The 19786-nt window shown below is 54.8% G+C and overlaps 2 protein-coding genes across 2 annotated transcripts in view; one reads left to right on the plus strand and one right to left on the minus strand.

Moving 5' to 3' along the window:
• Positions 1 to 2887, plus strand: part of CDHR2 (cadherin related family member 2) — a 33940-nt gene extending 31053 nt beyond the window's left edge. The window contains exons 31-32 of the mRNA XM_035015005.1: positions 308 to 365; positions 2652 to 2887. Coding sequence (XP_034870896.1) covers positions 308 to 365; positions 2652 to 2786 — 193 coding nt within the window. The 3' untranslated portion in view covers positions 2787 to 2887. The remainder of the gene's footprint in view (positions 1 to 307; positions 366 to 2651) is intronic.
• A 1030-nt stretch (positions 2888 to 3917) lies between these two features.
• Positions 3918 to 8371, minus strand: GPRIN1 (G protein regulated inducer of neurite outgrowth 1). The gene is given in 4 exon segments (XM_035012290.1): positions 3918 to 6889; positions 6892 to 6957; positions 8107 to 8188; positions 8345 to 8371. Coding segments are annotated over 4 exon segments (3147 nt in total).
• Positions 8372 to 19786: the final 11415 nt, after the last annotated feature.

Below are 19786 nucleotides of genomic sequence, written 5' to 3' on the forward strand. Positions count from 1 at the left end.
TGGTGGTGGAGATGGTGGTGGTGTTGGTGGTGGAGGTGATGGTGGTGGAGATGGTGGTGGTGTTGGTGGTGGAGACGGTGGTGGTGTTGGTGGTGGAGGTGATGGTGGTGGAGATGGTGGTGGTGGTGGTGGTGGTGATGGTGGTGATGATGATGGTGGTGATGGTGGTGGTGGTGGTGGTGGTGGTGGTGGTGGTGGTGGTGGAGACAGTCATGTGGTGATGGTGGTGGAGGCAATAGTGGTTCTTGGCCATGGACAGGGAAGACTGGGGCTACTAACTATCTGAGCTCCATCATCTCCCCCACAGTCTCAATTCCCTGGATGACAACTCTGTTGACTTGGAAAAGGACAAGGAGATAACCAAGGCAAGCTGGGGGATGAGTTGGTGCCTGGGGCTTCTTGACTTGGGGTCCTTCTCTGAAGGGGTGGGGTTTGGGACAGACCTGCTGCTGACATATGCATGTCTCCGCACCAGGCCCTAGGAAGCCCATGGCTTTGGAATGGGGCCCAATGCTTGCTCTTCACCTGGTTCACTGTGTGACTCGGGGTGGGTGACTTTCTTCTGGTTCTCAGTTTTCTCATTTGTATATGAGGATTGGAACACTAACCGTGCAGGGCTTTTTGAGAATGAGGTTAGAGCAGGTATGAAAACCACCTGGCATGAAGCAAGAGCTAAAAATTCTGGTTCCCTCTGTTTATACCCTTTGTATGAAAGCTGGCGGGGTGCGGGGAAGAAATCTGGAGGTGGATGTAATCTAGTAAAGGAGAGAAGGTAGGCTCAAATAAATAGCAGTGCCATTATTTGTTCAGTAGGTGAGGTGGTTCAATGAGATCAACAGTTCACACAGCCTGGGCTGCTGATTGGAATCACATGGGGAACTCTTTAGAAATGCCAATGCAGTGTCACAGCCTGGAGATTCTGATCCAATGGGTGGGGTGGGCCTGGGCTTGAGCGTGTTGTTAAAGCTCTTGAGGTTCTAATGTGCAGGATAGAGAACAGGGAGTAGATCAGCAGGTGGGGTGTGGGAATGTTGCACAGGGATCTGGCTGTAACATGGAGGCCTCCAAATGGTCCCCCAAAGATGGGGGTCACAGATGGTAATCCAGGCCACCAGGCAGTGCTGAAGTGAGGTGGATGGCTCATCTCTGGTTGAAGATGGTTTGGGGCCAAAACTCCAATGAACATGTCTGGGGGGAACTGAGGAAGAAGAGAACACTTGTGGGTTAGAACTTGTGGCCAGGCAGGTGGCCCCTCGTGGAGGCCAAGGCTGACCCCTAGAAGGGAGTGGAATTGGGGACTTCAGGTGGGGCTGGACCTGTGGGTTGGGAGGGGCAGGGAGCCTAAGAGATGAGTCTAGAGAGGGAGAGAGGCTGGGCCACTGGGAGCCTTCAAAAGCCAGAAAAGAGCCAAGACTGTCCTAGGATGACAGAGGGTTGTTCTATTTCAGAGAAGCTGCCCAAGACTCCACCACCTCTCCTGCAACAGTAGGTGGGCCTTGGGGTCTCTGGGTGAGGAACACAGGTGGGACATTTTTCTGAGGATCTCTTGGTGCCCTGACTCACCCAAGACCTCCATAAATGTTTGTGTGGAAGGTCTGAGAGGTGATTTAATCCAACCTTCACAAGCAACCAAGGCCAGAAGGCTCTGGTTGACCTGCCTGAGGTCAGAAAGCTTGCAAGTCAAGAGCAGACCAGAACTCAGGTCTCCTGTCTCCAAGGGCAGGTTGAATTTCCCTAGGCTGCACTGCGCCAATGGATCCCACTGGTGGGTCTATGGTCAGAACTCCAGGGAGCCCTGTTTAGTCCTTCCTGGGGCCCCTCAGATGTTCCACTGTTTACCAGGAACCGGAAGAGCCCACGTCTGGAAAAAGCCTGTGGAATGCCCTGGGGAGGATGGTGGCAGGGGCTCTGCCCCCATAGGTGTCTCTATGTTGGCATAGCTGAGCCTGGGGGATGGTCCGCAGGAGGGCGTACTTGTGAGGAGGTGTGAGTGTGTGGCAAGTTGCATGGGGAGGGGGAAGAGGAAAGGCAGGAAGATGAGTGAGTGCCATGATGAACTGCAGGTGGGACCCTGGGTGTGATGTGGCCCTTTGAGGGTGGCAGGGGGAGATGCCGCACTCAACCAGGGGCAGCAATGGACAGTCTTTAGAACCAACAAGACCAGTGATCCAAACCCTGCTCTGCCGCTTCCAGGCCATGAGAGCCCTCCGAGTCTCAGTTTCCGCATCTGTAAAGTGGGGTACAGGATCCCTGCCTTAGGGGGTTCCTGTGGGGACTTTAGGTAATGGATGGGCTGCACCCAGCATAATGCCTGCCTTGGGGTGCAGGTGGCAGGAATTGAATTGGACTGACTCCTTGGCACGGGACACAGAGCCCGGTATTATTCAGGACTGGGAAGAACACCGAAGTCCTACTGTGTCCGTGGATCAGGGCAAAGGCCAGAGTAGACCATCCCCCTCAGGTCCACCCCTTCACCTGTTCACCTGAGCCCATCTGCACCATTAGTGGCCATGGTCACCTCTGGGACACAGCCAAGAAACTGAGGCCCCAGGAAGAGTAGGTGGGACCCCAGTTAAGGAGCCATCTGTCATGGGCTTGAAGACTCCCTTAAGGATCCCTGCCCTTCACACCTTCCCTCCTTCTCCCCACAGAAGGGACCCCTTCACAGTCCGATGGAGCTAGATACGGAGCCTCTGGGTGTGGTGCTGTCAGGAAGGAAGATGGGCAGAGGTGGACAGCAGGAGCTGTCCTTCACCAATGCTGGCCTGGACACCACGGACCTGTGATGTCCCTGCCACAGGACCCTTGCTGCAGAGCCCCACACGGGCCGCCACTCTTCTGGTGTACCCCGGAAGAGGTCTTGTCACCCCAAACCACACCTACCCCTCTGTGAACACAACAATATATCATGCTACTCTGCCCCCTTCTGCTTGTAGCTAATCACACCTGACAAGAACTGGGGGAAAATTTTATTACCAACGTATATTGTGACAGTTTGTAGCCAAAAACTGTGGCTGGGGGGGTGGGGACAGGGGTATTGAGTGGTCACAAGGGACTCGTGGGGCTCACAGCACACGGGGACGAGGGGTGAAGAGGGCAGCCTTTAAAGGACAGCTGTGGTTGTAGAGTGAGCTCTCCGTCCTGCCCCCAAAAAACAAGACCAGCTGTCAGGCTGCCTGCGACCCAAGACTTTCCATTGGCTTCTGACTGATTCCCAGACCTGTCTGAGACTCTCTTTCCAACTGCGCCCCCACGGCATTCCTGCAGCTGCCTTCCCCCTGTCAGGAATTGTGAACAGTGTCCAGTGAGGGTGGATAGGGCTGGGGGCTGGGCCAGATGAGGGGGAGATAGGAGTTGGGGACGACTACCAGCATGCAAGACATGCCCCGGCCATGGGGGCCAGCCCACCGCATGGACACACACCACTCTTCTGGGGGCCCCATATTTGAAGCCTTGCACACTCAGGGGTCTCACACACCAATCCTTGCACACTTGGAGCTTTTGTACACAGTCTCTCCCGTTCTGGGGACCAGGCAGCCACTGAAGACTTCAGCCTACCAGCCTGGACATCTCAGGAGCCTGCCTCAGCTCTCAGGGCCGGGCCTGCTGAGCAGATCCCCAAGGTAACCCCGGGTGACGGGGAAGGAGTGGAGCTGAGAGCTGGAAGGGGACGGGGTGTGTGTGTGTGTGTGTCGGGGCTGGGTTCGTGGTCCCATGACCATGAGGGGGCCGGGTAGAGAGGGTTCATTTGTGAGTTTGGCAGGGGAGGAGGCTGGGAAGAAGAGGATGAGAAGGCCCTAGAGGCTGCCCACCGCTCAGTGGGCCTCCCGCCCGTCGAGGCGATCCCTTCTAGGATCTTGGGCTCAAGAAGGGAGCCTGGAAAGGCTGGAAACCCGGGCGTATAAAAGGGGAGCAGATCACTCGGCCGTGGGTCCGGCTCGGGAGCAGCACCGCGGCCGGCGCACACTCTGCAGCAGCGCGCGGAAGAGGCCGGGCGGGCGCTTGGCGGGACCCTCGGCGGGCGCCGCGCGCACCGAGCCCGCACGGCCCGGGCCCGAGCCCGGTCCCGGGCCGGCGGGCGGCGGCGGCGCGGGCGCCCCTTGGCGGCCGTGCTCCTCGATCTGTCGCTCCAGGTGCTTCTGGATGGCCATGCCCAGCACCTCCACCTCCATGGCGGCGCCGTACACCTCCCACGTCATGCCCTTTTCGTCCCAGCTCACGTCGCGCACCGGCTCGGCCGCCTCCTGGGGCGCCACGGCGGCCGCCAGCGCGGAGCCGGGCCGCACCCGCACTTCGGGGAAGGCGGGTGGCGCGGCCGGCGGCGCGGCCGCCTGCGGCGTCATGGGCCCGGTGGCCACGGAGCGCGTCTCGGCGGCGCCCAGCGACACCTGCAGGCCCGCGTCCCGGCGCGAGGGTGGCCTGGGCGCCGGGCTGGGCGCGCGAGGCGCCGCCTGGAAGCTGAAGGCCGGGCCGCCCGCGCCGTCCTGCGGAGACATGGGGCTCACGGCCACCGACACGCAGGCCTGCGCGCCCGCCTGCGTCCCCGCGTCCTCGCGTGGCGGGGCGCTCGCCTCCCACGACGGAGCCTTAGTGAAGTTGTCACGAGTCCGCGGCCCGGGTGGGGGCCCTGTGGCTTCAGGGCCCGGGCTTCTCTCAGCCCCAGCGGCCACCAGGTCTTTCTGGCCTGGGCTGGAGGCCTCCGTGCTGGGCACTGGCTCCAAGAGGCCTCCGCCACTACCGGCCCCCGCGGGAGAAGGGCCTGGGCCGCAGGGTTTGCCATCTGACTGCCTGGAGGAGGAGGCCTCTGCCTTCTCCAGAGTCGGGGGGGCCAACTTCCCCGAGGATGGGGACTCTGCTTTCCTTGGAGGCGCAGCATCGGCCTGCCCCGGGATCACAGGCTCCACCTTCCCAGGGGCAATAGGGTCTACTTTTCCTGAGGATTCCGGCTCCCCTTTCTCCAAGGCCAGTGGCTTCTCCCGCAGAGATGCAGCCTCTGCTTTTCCCCATGAAACAGGGCCCTCCTGCCCAAGGGGCTTTGTTTCTGCTTTGCCCTCAGACTTGGGTTCTGCCTTCCCTGAGGCCCTGGGATCCACCTTTGTGGAGTTCATAGGATTCCCCTTCTCTGGAGGCAAAGGATCCACCTTTCCCTCTGGGACAGCGTCTGCTTTTCCCAAGGATGCCAGGACCGTTTTTTCTAGGATCATGGGGGCCACTTTTCCCGAAGACACAGAATCCACTTCTCCAGGGGGAGCACTTTCTGCCTTCCCTCTGCTCACAGTGTCTACCTTGCCCAAGGCCAGGGGGTCAGCCTTCCCTGAGGCTGTGGGACCCACTATTCCAGAAACCATAGGACCTGCCTTCTCTGAGGACAGTGGATCTGTTTTCCCCTCAGTCACTGTCTCAGCTTTTACAGAGGATGAGGGTCCTGCTGTCCCCAAGAATTTGGGATTCCCTGGACCTGAGGGCACAGGGTCTATCCTTCCTTTCGATTCGGGATTCACTTTTCCAGAAGATGATGTTTTTGTATGTCCCACAGAAATGGGATCCGCCTTTGTGGAGGGCATTGGGTCCTCCTTTTGTGATAAGACAGTTTCTGTCTTTCCGACAGACATTGGTTCTGCCTGCCCAGTAGACAAGGGCTCTGGCTTTCCTGAGGGCACAGGATCCATCTTTCCCAAAGAAACTTGACCCACCCTGCCTGAAGACACAGGATCCACAGTTTTCAAAGATGTGGGTTCCATCTTTCCTGAAAATACAGCATCCACCTGCCCAGCAGACGTGGTTTTTATCACTCTCATAGACATGGGATCTCCCTTTCCCAAGGAGGTAGGATCCATCTTCCCCAGGAACTGAGGGTCCTCTTTTGTGGAGGACCCGGTTTCTGCACTTCCCATTGATGCAGGATCTGTCATCACCAAGTGAGTAGGATCCATCCTTCTGGAGGACCCCAGAGCCACTGTTCCTGGAGACACAGGCTCAGTTTTGCCTGATGACCCTGGAGTCAGTATTGCCAAGAACCCAGGATCTAGCTTTCCTGCAGTTGCAGAATCTGTGTTTTCCAAGGACCCAGGATCCATCTTTCCTGAGGGCCCAGGATCTCTCTTTCCCAAGGACACAAGGTCTGCCTTCCCCACAGATGCAAGAGCCACCTCTTCTGAGGCCACAGGAAGCTCTTTTCCTGAATACCTGGGCTCCTCCTTTCTTGGGAACTCAGGATCCAATTTGGCAGAGGATACAGGATCTTCCTTCCCTGGGGACACTGGATCCACCTTGTCAGAGCACACAGGATCTACCTTTCCCAAGGATCCAGGATCCTCCTTTCTTGAGGTCACAGGATCCATCCTTCCAGAAGCCACAGGATCCCCTTTTCCCAAGACTGTAGGCTCTGTCTTTACTATAAACATGGGATCTGCCTTCCTCAAGGACCCAGCATCTTCCTTTCCTATGAAAGTGGAATCTGCCTGCTTTGAAGACTTGGAATCCATCTTCTCTGAAAACATAGGATTTCTGTTCTCCAAGGATGAGGGATCAGTTTTCGCTGAGGACACAGGTTCTGGCTTCCCAGAGAAGGTGGCTTCTGGTGTCCCTGAGATCAAGGCTCCATGTGCCCCCAATGTCTCCTTGGTAGCTGCCTCTTGGGGAGGGATGAAGGTCAGGGAGGGGCAGGCCAAGCTCCCGCCAGGGCCCTCAGAACAGGAGGCCCCTTCCCCAGCCCCAGCGGGGCTGCTGTGTCTGGAGTCCATGCCTGGGCTTGGGGCAGGGTTGTGCCTAGAGGGTGCAGGGCTGGCCTTCTGCTGGGAGGGGCAGCAGTCCCTCATGGCTGGGTTCCCAGCCCCCAGGCTCCCATCCTGTGGGCAGCAGAGGGCTGTGGGCTGAGGGGCTGGGGGCTGGAGTTCTTTCAAAGAAGCTGGAGCCGGGCTGGGTCTTCAGCACTGCCCAACTGCCCTCCTGACCATACTTGTGCCCCAGGCTGCTATCTGGTTCTGAAACATAAAGAAAACAGACTCAGACTCAGGGAAGACCCAGTGGGGAGGAGCCTCTGTCTTTTCCCTCCCACCCTTTCCAAGCAGCTGGGCCTCCTCACTGGGTTCTCTGCCCCCATCTGGTCATCTCCTGTCCCACCATATCACTCCCCTGCTTCTCTGCTTCCTATGGCCCTCTGGATAAAGGTCAGACTTCCTAAAATGGCATTCAAGGCCCTTCAGAACTTGGCCATAGTCTAACTTTTTTTTTCTTTTTTAAAAAATTTATTATTTTTTTTAATAGAGAGAGAGAGAGAACATGGGAGGGGCAGAGGGAGGGGGAGAGAGAGTCTCAAGCAGACTCCATACTGAGCTAGAAGCCTGATGTGGGGCTTGATCCCACGACCCTGAGATCATGACCTGAGCTGAGACCAAAAGTCGGATGCTTAACGGACTGTCCACCCAGGTGCCCTCACAGTCTAACTTTTCAACTTCATCTACCATCACCCCATGCAGCATGCACCCTTCATCTTCCTTGTCAGCCCACCCCATACAGCATGCTACCCTGAAGTTATGCTTTTTTCATCTAGGCCACAGGTCACAAACTCTGATGCCACAGGGGCCAGGTAGGTAATTTTCGTGAGGGAAGCAGGCTGGGTATAGTACAATAGGGAATGGTAGGGAAAGCAGCAGAGAGTGCATGCCCTGTTTACAGGGGGAGCCACTCCTCCACTAGCCACATTCTGTTCCGGAGAAATGCATCCTGGTAGTATCAGTGAGTAGCAGGAGATCCAGAACTTTAATGTAAAATATCCTAATTCAAGATCAAAAAAGAAAAACACTATGTGGCTCAAACAAAATATGTCTGTAGGCCACAGTTTTGGTCTGTGCAGGCCCTGGGGAGTTGTGAATGATTAATAGTTGAGGAAGGGACATAGTCTGAAATGTGAGATTTCAAAGACTGCTCTGGGATGGTGTGGAGGCGGGAGGAGAGGGGCTAGCCAACCATTCTTTAACCTTTTATTCTTCCATTCTTCATTCATTCACCCAGCCCTTCTCTGCAATAATCTAGATGAGAACTGGCACGGTAAAGGTCCAAGGAATAGAGAGTTGGCAGAATTGAGAGATCCTGGGGAAAACTGACAGGAGCCAGCCAGCCGTAGGGGGAGGCAGTAGGGGTGGCCCGCAGGATTCTGGCCAGGGTTGGGGGGTGTGAGGCAGGAGATCTGGGGAAAAGGGGAGCTGTGTTTAGACAGGCTGAGTGTGCGGTGTCTGGGGAACATGCAGGGAGAGGCTCTGGCAGGCAGCTGGATCTGCGAGCAACTTCATCCCAACTACACATCCACAGCCTGAGTGACTAGCGCACTGGATCCCCCCCAAACCTGCTCCACCATCTTTCCCAAAGCCATCTCACGAGTGCTCAGGCCAAAAGCCCTACAATCACCCTTGACTTTTCTCACACACCCCACGTCCCATCCACCAGCAAAACATAACAGATCTCCCTGCAAAATATAGCCAGAATCTGGCCACTCTCCTGAGCTGAACTCACACTATCTCCCACCTGGATTATCCCGGCTTTTTCCTTCAACCCATATGGTTCATTCTCAACACAGAAGCTGGAAGGATCTTAGTAAGACCCAAGGTAGCCCATCCCTCTTCTGCTCAGAACCATGCAGTATCTCCCCAAACCATGCCAAGTAAAAGTAAACTCCGTACATGTCCCTGATCTTCTGGCGCCATCACTGATCTTGGCCTTGTCTCCTACTTCTTTCTCTTGATTACGCTGCTCCAGTCACACAGGCTGCCTTGGGGCTTTCGCACTGGCTGTTTCCTCTGCCTGGAATGCTTTCCCTCCTGAAATCTGCATGGCCTGCTCCCTGCAGCTTTCCCTGACCCATCCTCCCCAGCACTGGTGGGCACTCTCCATCCTCCTTGCCTTGCTCAGCTTTTCTTCATATTACCCATTTACCATCTGATATATTACATACAGTGGTTTATTACTTATGGTTTGTCTCTCCATTAGAATGTCAGCTCCAGGAGGATGGGGACTTTATGATATTTACTTATATACCCTCAGGGTTGAGAACAATAACTGGCATATAGTAAGCCAGTAGCCCCCTAGGCATATTTGTTAAACGAAAGACTGAATGATCTTTTTAAGATGTTGGTCCAACATGCTACTCCTTGGCCCCAACCCCTCCTTGCTCTTGCTAGGGAAGTAAATTGGCTGTAATCTTTTTGGAAAGACATTTGTCAATTCCTATAAAAGTTTACAATGCACTTGGCATTTAGGTCAGCAAGCCCGCCTCCAGGAATGGTCTTGAAGATGGGTCAATGGTGCACCAAGGGTACACAAGAACATGGCTGGTGATGAGAAAAAAAAAAACTGGAAGCCAGTTCATGAAATATGGGACAGCCACATGGCACCCCCCCACCCCCACCAGCTATCAGAATGTGTAGAGTGATGAGGAAAGATGCCTAAGATAAATTAAGTGAAAAAAGCCAGGGCAAGTGGGATTCCATGCATGCAGACAAGAAAAAAGACAGATACACATATATGGGTTTATTTATAAAAAGAAAATTTATGGAAGGAAATCCATGAAACTTAGTAGCAATTGCCTCTGGGAAGTGAGACCAAGGATCTGGAGGTGGAAGAGATTTTTTTTTGGTATGCCCCTTTGTGATGCATGAAATTTTGGTTATGTGTACATATATTACTTTTTTTAAAAACGGGGGGGGGGGAACCTTAATGACTCCCCATTACCTTTAGGGTCAAGTCCAATTCTATAATGTGCTTCCAAGCCTCTGTGTACTTACTTACCTGCTAAACTTTACCTTTCAGTACGCACTCCCCCAAAGTCCATACAAACACACACACACACACACACGCATGCATGCACGCACTATAACCTCTCTGGGCTCATCCATGGCTTCACAGTTTCTCTCACCTCGGCCTCTACACACCCTCTTGCCTGACTCTCATTAAACCTTCAGGTCCCAGTTCAAATGCCCCCTCCTCCAGTGAGCTTCTTTGCCCACCAGCTTCCTAGGAGTTCTTACGGCCTCTTGTTCTTCCCCTAACCAGACACATGTCACTCTGCCCTTTATACCCCTGGATCCCTGCCTAGACCTTGAGTCACTGGATAGGGATTGAGCTGATACTATTCACCACCATGTCCCCCAGGCTTTGGGCTTATGGGACTTGGGCAGATGGGGGTCATCACTAGAATGGGGACACTGGGGTAGGAGCAGTCTTGCAGAGGACAACGGGGCACTTGACTTTGGAAATTGAGCTGAGGTACTTGTGGGACTATGGGGGGGGGGGGCAGCTGGTTTACACACCTGGTTGAGGAAGGCCCTTCTGAGGCGGTAGCGCCTGAGGCAGCCATGAAAAGGCCAGAGTGGCTGGAGTGAAGTTGGAAGGGGAGAGAGAGGAGGCGGTTGCCCACTTAGCAGCTCTATGAGCTCAGGCAAGTCCCTTCTCCTCACTGGGGACCCTGACGAAGCCGCCTCTGCTCCCACGAGGCTGCTGTGAGGATTAGAGAGGATGAGGGGTGTGCAGGGCTCTGCTCACTTTAGGGCTGGGCTGTGTACATGGAAGGCCTGTTTGTATCTACTCCCGCCTGTCAGAGCCCAGCTGTGCTCCCAGGAGGGGGCAGGGGACGGACGGCCTGTAGCAGAGGCACAAACTGGCAGAATCTAGCCCTCAGACCTGCTTGTTTGACCCAGAGCGCTAAAAAGAAATTTTTAAAGGAGTTAACTGATCAACATTTAAAATGAGAAGATTTCATGTGAAAATCAGATTTCCAGATTCTCTGGGAAAACTAAAATTTGGCAATCTGAGCATGCTTCCTGCGTGGCAACAGTCAGCCGGAGCCAAACAGTGGCTGCCTTCTTGGATGGGGGTGTACTCTCCAATTAGCCACAATCTCCACCCCTCCCTATGGTGTCCTGGACACTGGGGCTGACTGCCTGTTGCTATGGATCACTGACTCCTTTTTCTTATAGCCAGCCCCTCGTGTAGGCTATACACCTGGCCTATAGCCACCTGAGTTTTTTTTTTTTCTCAAAGATTTTATTTATTTATTTGACAGAGAGAGACACAGCGAGCGAGGGAACACAAGCAGGGGGAGTGGGAGACGGAGAAGCAGGCTTCCCACTGAGCAGGGAGCCCCATGCAGGGCTCGATCCCAGGACCCTGGGATCATGACCTGAGCCAAAGACAGACGCTTAATGACTGAGCCATCCAGGCACCCCTAGCCACCTGAGTTTTGACCCTTGACCTAGATGCTGAGAAGGGTGGGAGGTGACCTTACACACAGCAAGACTTTAGTACGTTTACTCTGTGCAGACCCCATACACCTGCCTGGCAGGTGCTGTGTTCTTATTTTCCAGAAGAGGAAACAGAGAGGCAGGCATGGCCCAGCTGGTAACACGTCTCTTCTGAAAACCCCCCTGGAAAAGGTTGGCTTCTTGGTTCCCAGCGAGCAGTTCTCTGACACAGAAGAAGGTCTGAGGTAGGGACGAGGAGCCTGGCCAGGGCATTAGAAAGATGTGGGGTCAGGCGCCAGCTTGGTCATTGACTTGCTCCATGAATTTGAGTATTTCCACAGTCTGGGCCTTAGTCTGTGAAATGGGGGAAGGGATGTAGTTATATCTAGAATTGCTGGCCCAGCCCTGGGTTTAAGATTTGCCAAGGCACCGTTCCCAGAGGCTCTGCTGCTCACAGTTCTACTGGGTGCTTCTTGGCTCTCGAGGGATCCTCAATATCCTCAAGCCACTTCTCCAAGAGGCAGCCCAGGCCGGGGGTGCCCCCTCCTTGTGCCCAGCCCTCCCACTGGAACCCAGGTCCATCGCTCTCCCACTGTGTGCTCAGCCCTGGGCCCAGCACTCTCAGGCTCATTTGGTCTCTGGACTCCACAATGATTTCATGAGGGGGGCATTATCATCCCATTTCACAGATGCAGACACTGAGGTCAGAGGGAGAAAAGACTTGACAAGGGCACACAGCTAGTGCAGGAGGCTGTAGTTCAAAGCCTGTTGTGTCTGAACCCAAAGCCTGGGTTCTTCCTGCTTGTATCAGCTAAGATTTTGGACACTGACGCTTGGCTTTTAAAGCCCCTTTCTGCTCTTTGGGGCCAGGCCAAGGGTCCTCCCAATCCCCTGGGCCTGAGGAAGCATGAGTGTCCCCACATGCACACACCCACCAAGATGAACAGATGAACCTGCACGCTTATGTGACCTGATTGAGGTAAAAGATTGAACTGATCCCCTAGGTGTGTGGGCCAGCTCACCTGGCATGCAGAGGAGCGTGGAGACTGCACGTAGATGTCCGTGCCAGCTTAGACCAGCCTGGAGAGCCAGGACCTGGCTCCTGCATTCTGCTCAAGAAGAGCTTGGTGTGTATACATGCAACTTGTATGTGCAGAATGGCTTATGTACTTTGTCTTGTGGGGGCCACTTGGACCCTGTGGGTGTGCGCATGTGTGGCCACATGGCCTCAGGGTCCCTCACAGAGAGCTGGCCTGGCTGTGTGCACAGGTGCATGGGCCCCACTCCTGAGCAGAGCAGCCTCTGCGAATGCTTATTCTGGCCCAGGGACCTGGCCAGCCCTTTCCTTCTCCTTAGGATTTCTTCCCACTATGAAGCCAGGGCTGCCAAGCACCTGCAAACACCTCCTCCCATGTGACAAGAGCAACAAAGGCTGGGAGTGCTTCAGCAGGCATGAGCGTGTGCCTGACAATCCTGGTCTGCTGCCCCTCACCCTCTTGGCCCCTTGTCTCCTAGTATCCCTGGGGCAGCAAAGCCGCCTGCCTGTGGCTGCAGGGGAGAAAGAGTCTAACAAAGGGTGATAGCCGTACCTTTCTCCAGAAGTGGCCCCAGACCATCCATCCATTCATCCACAGGAGGGCAAGCGTAGACTTGCAGGGGTGTGCACGTTTGGGCTGAGTGAGTGCAGGGGATGGGCAGCAAGCTAAGAGATGGAGAGGATGGGAGAGGAAGTGTGTGCACAGCCTACTCCAGGGTCTAGGGGTACATGAGGGACACCCTGAGCAAGTGTGAATAGGGACAAGCAGGCCAGAGCAGGGTGGCTGCGAGTGTGTTGTGATAAGGCAGTATTGTTGGGTTGAGTGTGCCGTGATAGGTGATGTCTGGTGTGAACGCGGAGCTAAGCCCGGGTGTACACGCAAGGCTCCCACTTGGTGTACTGGGTGGGTGCACAGGTGGCCGTCTGTGAGTGTGATGGAATGACCAAGGGCCACAGTGTGTGTGTGTGTGTGTGTGTGTGTGTGTGTGTGTGAAGATCGTGGCCTCACCCGGGAGATGCAGGTGTGTGAACGCGGTGTGTGATGGGGTGTGTGACGGTGCCCCAGAGTGTGTGCCACACTGAGTGTGCGACGGCGAGTGTGCTCAGTGGTGCCGGTGGTTCCAGTGGAGCCCCTCGAGCACAGAGCTCGCTCCGGGGGGGCGGGGGGGTGGTGGAGATGAATCAACGCGGGCGGACCCCCTTCCCCGCGGTGGCGGGAAGCGGCCCCTCCCGCACAGCCCTGTTGAACAATGCGGCCGCACGCGGCGAGGCCGGGCGTGGGGTCCCGGTCCTACACACAGGGCTGGCTGGCCCTCAGGGCCCCTCCAGTGCCCGGCCCCCGGCTGCGGGACCCGCCCCCGCCCTGCCCTGCCCCGCCCCGGCGAGGAGCCTGGAAATGGACACCCGCCGCCCCCGGCCGAGCGCGCACACACACATCCCGGGCGCACGCTGGGCACACGCCATGCACGGTGCGCGAGCCCCGCCACCCAGGTGGTTCGAGGACCCTGGACAGAGGCTGCGGGGCGGCCGGGAGCCAAGGAACGGGGTCGATGTCGCCCGCCCATAGCGGGCAGCAAGTGCAGGCTAGGAGCTTACCCGACAGTGCTGCCTCTCCGTCTCCTTGGCGCGCTGCGCTCCGGCTCCCGCCGCCGCCGCCGCCCGAGCGGCCTCGGCTGCCTCCGGCGGGGCTGGCGGGCGGACCCGCGGACTCCGCGCCGCCGTCCCCCGCGCCCGCTCGGCGCTCTCGCCTTGCGCCCCGCCCCGGGCATGCGCGCTGGCCGACTGGCGGCCTCCGAAGCCGGGAGGGGGCGGTGCCGGCGAGGAAAAGGAGGCCCGAGGGAGGGCGGGAGGGAGGGCGCCCCTCGCCCCGCACTCCTCACCGAGGTCCGGGGGCTCCTGGGTTCCCCGCCCTCCTCGACCGGGTTCCCATTTCACAGACAGGGAGACTGAGGGGCGGAGCGCCTGCCCATTTGCTGCGCTCCTGTTGCGGGCGGGGCGCGTTGCCCGTCAGATCTCACTCAATCCAGCCCCGCGAACACCCTCTACTAGTTTTACCGAGGAGGAAACTGGGACTCAGAGAGGGAAAGCCCCTTGTCCAAGGGCACGCAGCGCCTGGATAGGGACCCAGGTCGGCGCGATCTCCGAGCTCCCCCTGCGCGGAAATTTCCCGCCTCCGTCTTGGCCGCACTTCCGGCCTTCTCTCCCCGCACCCCGCCCCGCCCCCGCCCCTTTGTCTCGCCACCGCCCACGCTCCCGCGAGTTAAGGGGACACGAGTAGGGTGGGAGCGAGGCTCCTTCGATTCCCTCGCTACGGGCCTCCCCAGCCAGGGTGCCCGCCCACTCTCTGGTCTATGAAAGCTCGGTTCTCTTCCCTTGGGTATCCTTCAGCAAGTTATTTCCCCATTTTTGAGCCTCAGTTTCCCAATCTATAAAATGGGACTAACATTAATCACCTCACAGTGGTCTTGGAAGGATGAAGTAGGTGTTCAGGGGTTTCCAGTTGAATCTGAACTGCCAAGGACATGAGGCCTTTTTGTCTACCACCCCCCTCGACATTTCTTTTCTTTTTTTTTAATTTGCGAGAGAGAGAATGAGAGAGAGCACGAGAGGGAGGAGGGTCAGAGGGAGAAGCAGACTCCCCGCTGAGCAGGGAGCCCGATGTGGGACTCGATCCCGGGACTCCAGGATCATGACCTGAGCCGAAGGCAGTCGCTTAACCAACTGAGCCACCCAGGCGCCCCTCCCCTCGACATTTCTTCGCAGAGAAATAGTCCCCTCCTCTTTGACCTCCCAGAGGAGAACAAATAATTCTGTAATTGCCGAGAGGTGATAAAACCTTACCTGTACAGGGAGGCCACCTATTAAAAATGGTAACAACTAAGGTTAATGTAACGTTTATTTAGGGGTAGAAACCGTGCTAAGTTTTTGTTACTGTGTCATAAAATTTCAATTTCCAATCACTTAGGAGCAAATTAGTATTTATATATTATATCCCCATTTTTCAGATAAGAAAACTGAGATACTGATAGGTTACTTCGTGTTCACACAACTAGTTAATAGTGGAGCTAACTCCTGAAACCTCACGCTAAACCCTTAGCTCCTATTCCTCCCACTTACATGGTGAATCATAAATCACCGTGATCTTTTAAAAATCCAGGTAGTAAATGAAGAAAATCTATCGGACCAACGTCTTCAGCCAGCATCCCAGGGAAGCAGAAAACCTCAAGATGCCGTCAGCACCATGGACAACACCAAACACAAGGGATGCTTCCTAACGCTTCAGGCCCTGAAAATTGCTAATTCACTGCCCACAAGAGCACTATCGCTTCACAGTATTCAAACCCTATTCTACATTCATTGTTTCATTTTATTCCCCCTACAATCCTTCCAGGTAAACATTATTGGCCCCATGATACGGATGAAGACATCAAGTCTTGGAGAGGTTCAAAAGACATGACAGTTGGCAAAAACCAACCTGTGATCTAAAAAGCTCCCCCTGGGGGTCAGGGTCAGGGTGGATAGGAGTAGAACCAGGGCATGAGTGAGGACGCCGTGAAGTTGTCCAGGTGAGAGATGATGATGCCCAAAACATGGCAGTGTTTGTTGGAATAGAGAAGAGGGGCCGGGTTTGATACCTATTTAGGGGTAAAGTCAACAGGTCTTGGTCATGGGTGGTTGTGCCTGTGAGGGGAGAGAGGATTCTGTTGCCTGGGGAGCTGAGTGGATGGAAGACAGGTACATCTGATGAGCCCTGGGGAAAGAAGGAGCTTGTGGGGCCACCATGCTGAGACGTCTGAGTCTAAAACTGAGCTCTTGAGTGGCCAGGCTGGAGACAAACCAGGGTTCTGGTGATGGAAGTCATGAGAGGGGTGTCAGGGAAGACATGAAGAATGAGTATAGACCAAATAAGGTGAGACAAGAGCCCTACATCCACCCTGAGGAATGCCAACATTAAGGTACCAGCTGGGAAAAGAAGACTGCAAAAAAGAATGAGAAACAGTAATCTGATAAACCAGGAGAAACTCAGGAGAATGATGCCTTAGAAGCCAAGGGAAGAGAATATTCCAGAAGGAAGGCACACAAGATATGGCCTGAGAGATGATTTCTGGACTTTGCAAAGAAGGTAATGGAAATTTGATGAAAGCACAGTGAGTGGAGTGGTGGGGGTGGAAGGCAGACTTGGGGCGGGGGAATTGATGAGTAAATTGGAGTAAAGAAGTAAAGAGAGCAAGAAGATGACTCTCTCAGCAAATTTGGGCTTGGAGGGAGACAGGCAATATCGTAAGCTCTACAGTGGGATAGGAGGTTAAGTTGAGGAGATTTGGAGGCATTTAAATTCTGATGAGAGGGGCCAGTAGTGAGGGAAAGGGAAGATGCCAGGAAGGGAGAGCAAATGCTTGGGCCCAGATGCTCAGGGTGGAAGAAGAGGACGGGAACCAGAGCCCTGGGGCAGCTCACAGATCCTGAGATGAAGATTGAGGCAATGTGGTTCATTTGGGAGGTGCAGAGACACCAGCAGGGGAGTGGGAAGGTGACCCAGGAGGGGAAGGCATCCAATAAGAGATGGTTATTAAGCCAACTATCCCAGTGGGTGGGTGAAGTGTAATCCTGCAGGAAGTTTTAGAAAATGGGGTAAATGTGCACCTCAGAATTCCCCTGGCTGAGGGTAAGTGATCTGGTGTATTTATATCCCAGCACCTGGCAGACATGGATGAAGGGCCAACCCATGGAGCTATGTGTTAATTCCCAGGCACTTCTGGTCCACAGTTCATGTGGGTAAAGCGGGTTCTAAAGCCCAGGGGCAGATTTTTGACAAGGATGCAGGTACCACCTGTTGGGAGTCTTGCTGGTGGGCACATAAATTATAAGGGCATCTGAAAGGATGTGGTCAGAGCTCCAGCTGTGTCTGCTACATGGGCACAGTCAGGGCCTCTTTCCATCTGTGCCCTTTGTCACACTCTCCAACCACCTTTGTTCCATGGGGACTTACTGATATAAACATGTTTAAAAATGAAAATTTCCAGACAACAAAACACTTGCTAAAGCAGAGTGGGAGCTCAAAAAGGACATGGAAGCAGGCAGTGTGGGTTCAGATCCTGACTTTGCCAGCAACTAGCTGTGTGGCCTTGATTGAGGTCTGTCTGAGTCTCAACTTCATCCTATGTAACTCAGCTCTCAGAGTCCTGAAGAGGATATAGGGAGAAATAAAACCAAGCACCAAGCATAGTGTAGCACTCATGGTAGATGCCAGGGTTATGGCAAGGCCAGTCCTGTGCACCCTTTTTGACCTCAGCACCTCCATTTTCCTTGGGGAACCACCTTCCCACTCCAGTCCATGTGGTGGGGTAGGATGGGCCTCCCTGTCAGCTTTAGGGGTGGGCAGTGACCTAGGCCTGACCAACCGCTATGCAGTGATTAGTTCTGGGGGTGGGACCAGAGCACAAGACCACAGCCAGGGCAACCGGCTCTCATACTTTCCTGGAGCTTTGGGGGTGGCTGAATTGGTGGTGTGTCTCCCTGGAGCTGCTGGGGGGTCATCTCTGTCCCCATGTGGAGCAAATCTGACCGGGCCCAGGTTGTGGCTCACCCTGTGATAACTAACACGGTCACCACACCCGTGTGAGTGTGTGTGCGCATGTATCTCGGGTTGCCCTGCTGCTGGGAAGCCACACACACTCTTACGCACCAGAAGATAAACAAGTGCCTGCAGCTCCTTGGCTGGCACCCAGGCTGGGGGTGGAATAAACATCCCAGTGACTTTCCGAAAAGCACGCGTGTGTGGTGACAGGTGCCATGGAGACGAGCAGACTGTACCAGAGCAGACGCAGCCGCCCCCCAATTCCACCCCTCTGTGCACGCGTGTGTGCATGCACACACACACCTTGTGCTCTCTCATGTTCATATCCACTCCATCAAACACATTCCCTCTTCACACCCATTCCAGCTTTGCTTGAGGTTAAAGGCGTTTGAGAAAGTCTGAGATTCCTGATATAACAGCGTCCACAGTTTCTCAGCTCCTTTGCCTGAACACTGGTCCTGGTCTAGGCTGAATTTCAGCAAATCATGGCCTCTAGGGAAAGTGTGATGTGTGATGTGTGTGTGTGTGTGTGTGTATGGGGGGAAACCCACTTTGTGAAGAGTTCTTATCTTTGCTTCAGAGACATGCACACAATACACATTCACCCAGTTCTTCAAGAAACACTCATCCAGACCCCTGCCCCACCGAGGCTTGTACAGACTCACCTGAATACAAACACTCAGATATGTATCCATCCTCACGCAAGCAATGTATAATCCACTATACCCTAGATGATGACGGTGGTGGTAGTGGTGTACCCTTCACTGGCTGCCTAGGTGTTTTACAATCATCATCTTATTACATTTTATACTTAAGGAAAACCGTCTGAGATTGATAATATGCTTCCCATTTCCTAAGTGAGAAAACAGACATTTAGAGAGGTTAAGTAACTTGCCAGGGTCACACAGCTAGAAAGTGACAAAGCTGGGACCAGAACTCCTGCCCACACCATTAGCCCTTCTTCATTTAGTCACATATACGTGTGACACCCCATGCATGTGCAGGCACACACACACACACACACACAAACCCTGCCTCCTCAGTCAGTCCAGATAACTGATGTCCATGGGGTGACCTTCCCCACCCCGACCTCCTCATATGCATCACTCCCAGGCCCTCACAACACTGCCCTGATATTCATGAGAGCCCCTGGACTAGACACCTATGAGCACAGTGTGCTGCCCACATAGGCCCCCTCCCTCCCTCTCTACACCCCCCTCCCACTAGCAGCTGTAGGCCCTGGCCCAGCTGGGGGCGGCCCTGGGATTTGGATGGGTGACTCAGGCTGAATCATGGCCCAGCTGCTCCTTGGCAGCCCTCTCTCCCATTCTGCCCAGAGAGCCTATTTTGAAGGCAGAGGTGGGCCTTGGGGCAGGGGGGACAGGAAGAGGGGGTAGTAGGGGATGGGGACAGGGAACAGGGGTGCTTGAGAAAGAGGAATCAGGCACAAGAGGGCCTCTGAGCTGTCTTCTGCTCCTCAGTGGTCTGCAGGTGTTCTCAGGCAGTCCCCAACCTTGACCTTCATTCTGCCAGAGAAGGAGCTCCTTCTTCCTGGACACAGGTCATGGGCTACCTCTCTGATCCCAAGGCCCACTTTGGTTGCCCTGCCCCACCTCTTGGCCCTGATAATAACAGTAACAATATTTACTATTCTAATTGATCACTCACATGTTACAGCACTCTATAGTTTGCAAAACACCTTTTCATCAGTATCTCATTTAATTCTCTTATCAGTGCTATAGGGTGAAAATTAGTATCCTTACTTTTGAGCTGAGCAAATTGAAGCTCAGAGAGGTTACATGAACTATCCAAGGTCACCCAGTCGGTGAAATGACAGAGCCAGGAACCAAGCTCAGGATTCCTGGTCCAGCCTGTGGACTGGATTAGGGCCAGAGATGAGCTACAGCTGGACATGGTGGGGTATAGTGGCAACATGGT

This window comes from Mirounga leonina, unplaced genomic scaffold (genome assembly GCF_011800145.1).
Source record: "Mirounga leonina isolate KUSES-001 unplaced genomic scaffold, KU_Mleo_1.0 Mir_104, whole genome shotgun sequence".
Classification (NCBI taxonomy): Eukaryota; Metazoa; Chordata; class Mammalia; order Carnivora; family Phocidae; genus Mirounga; species Mirounga leonina.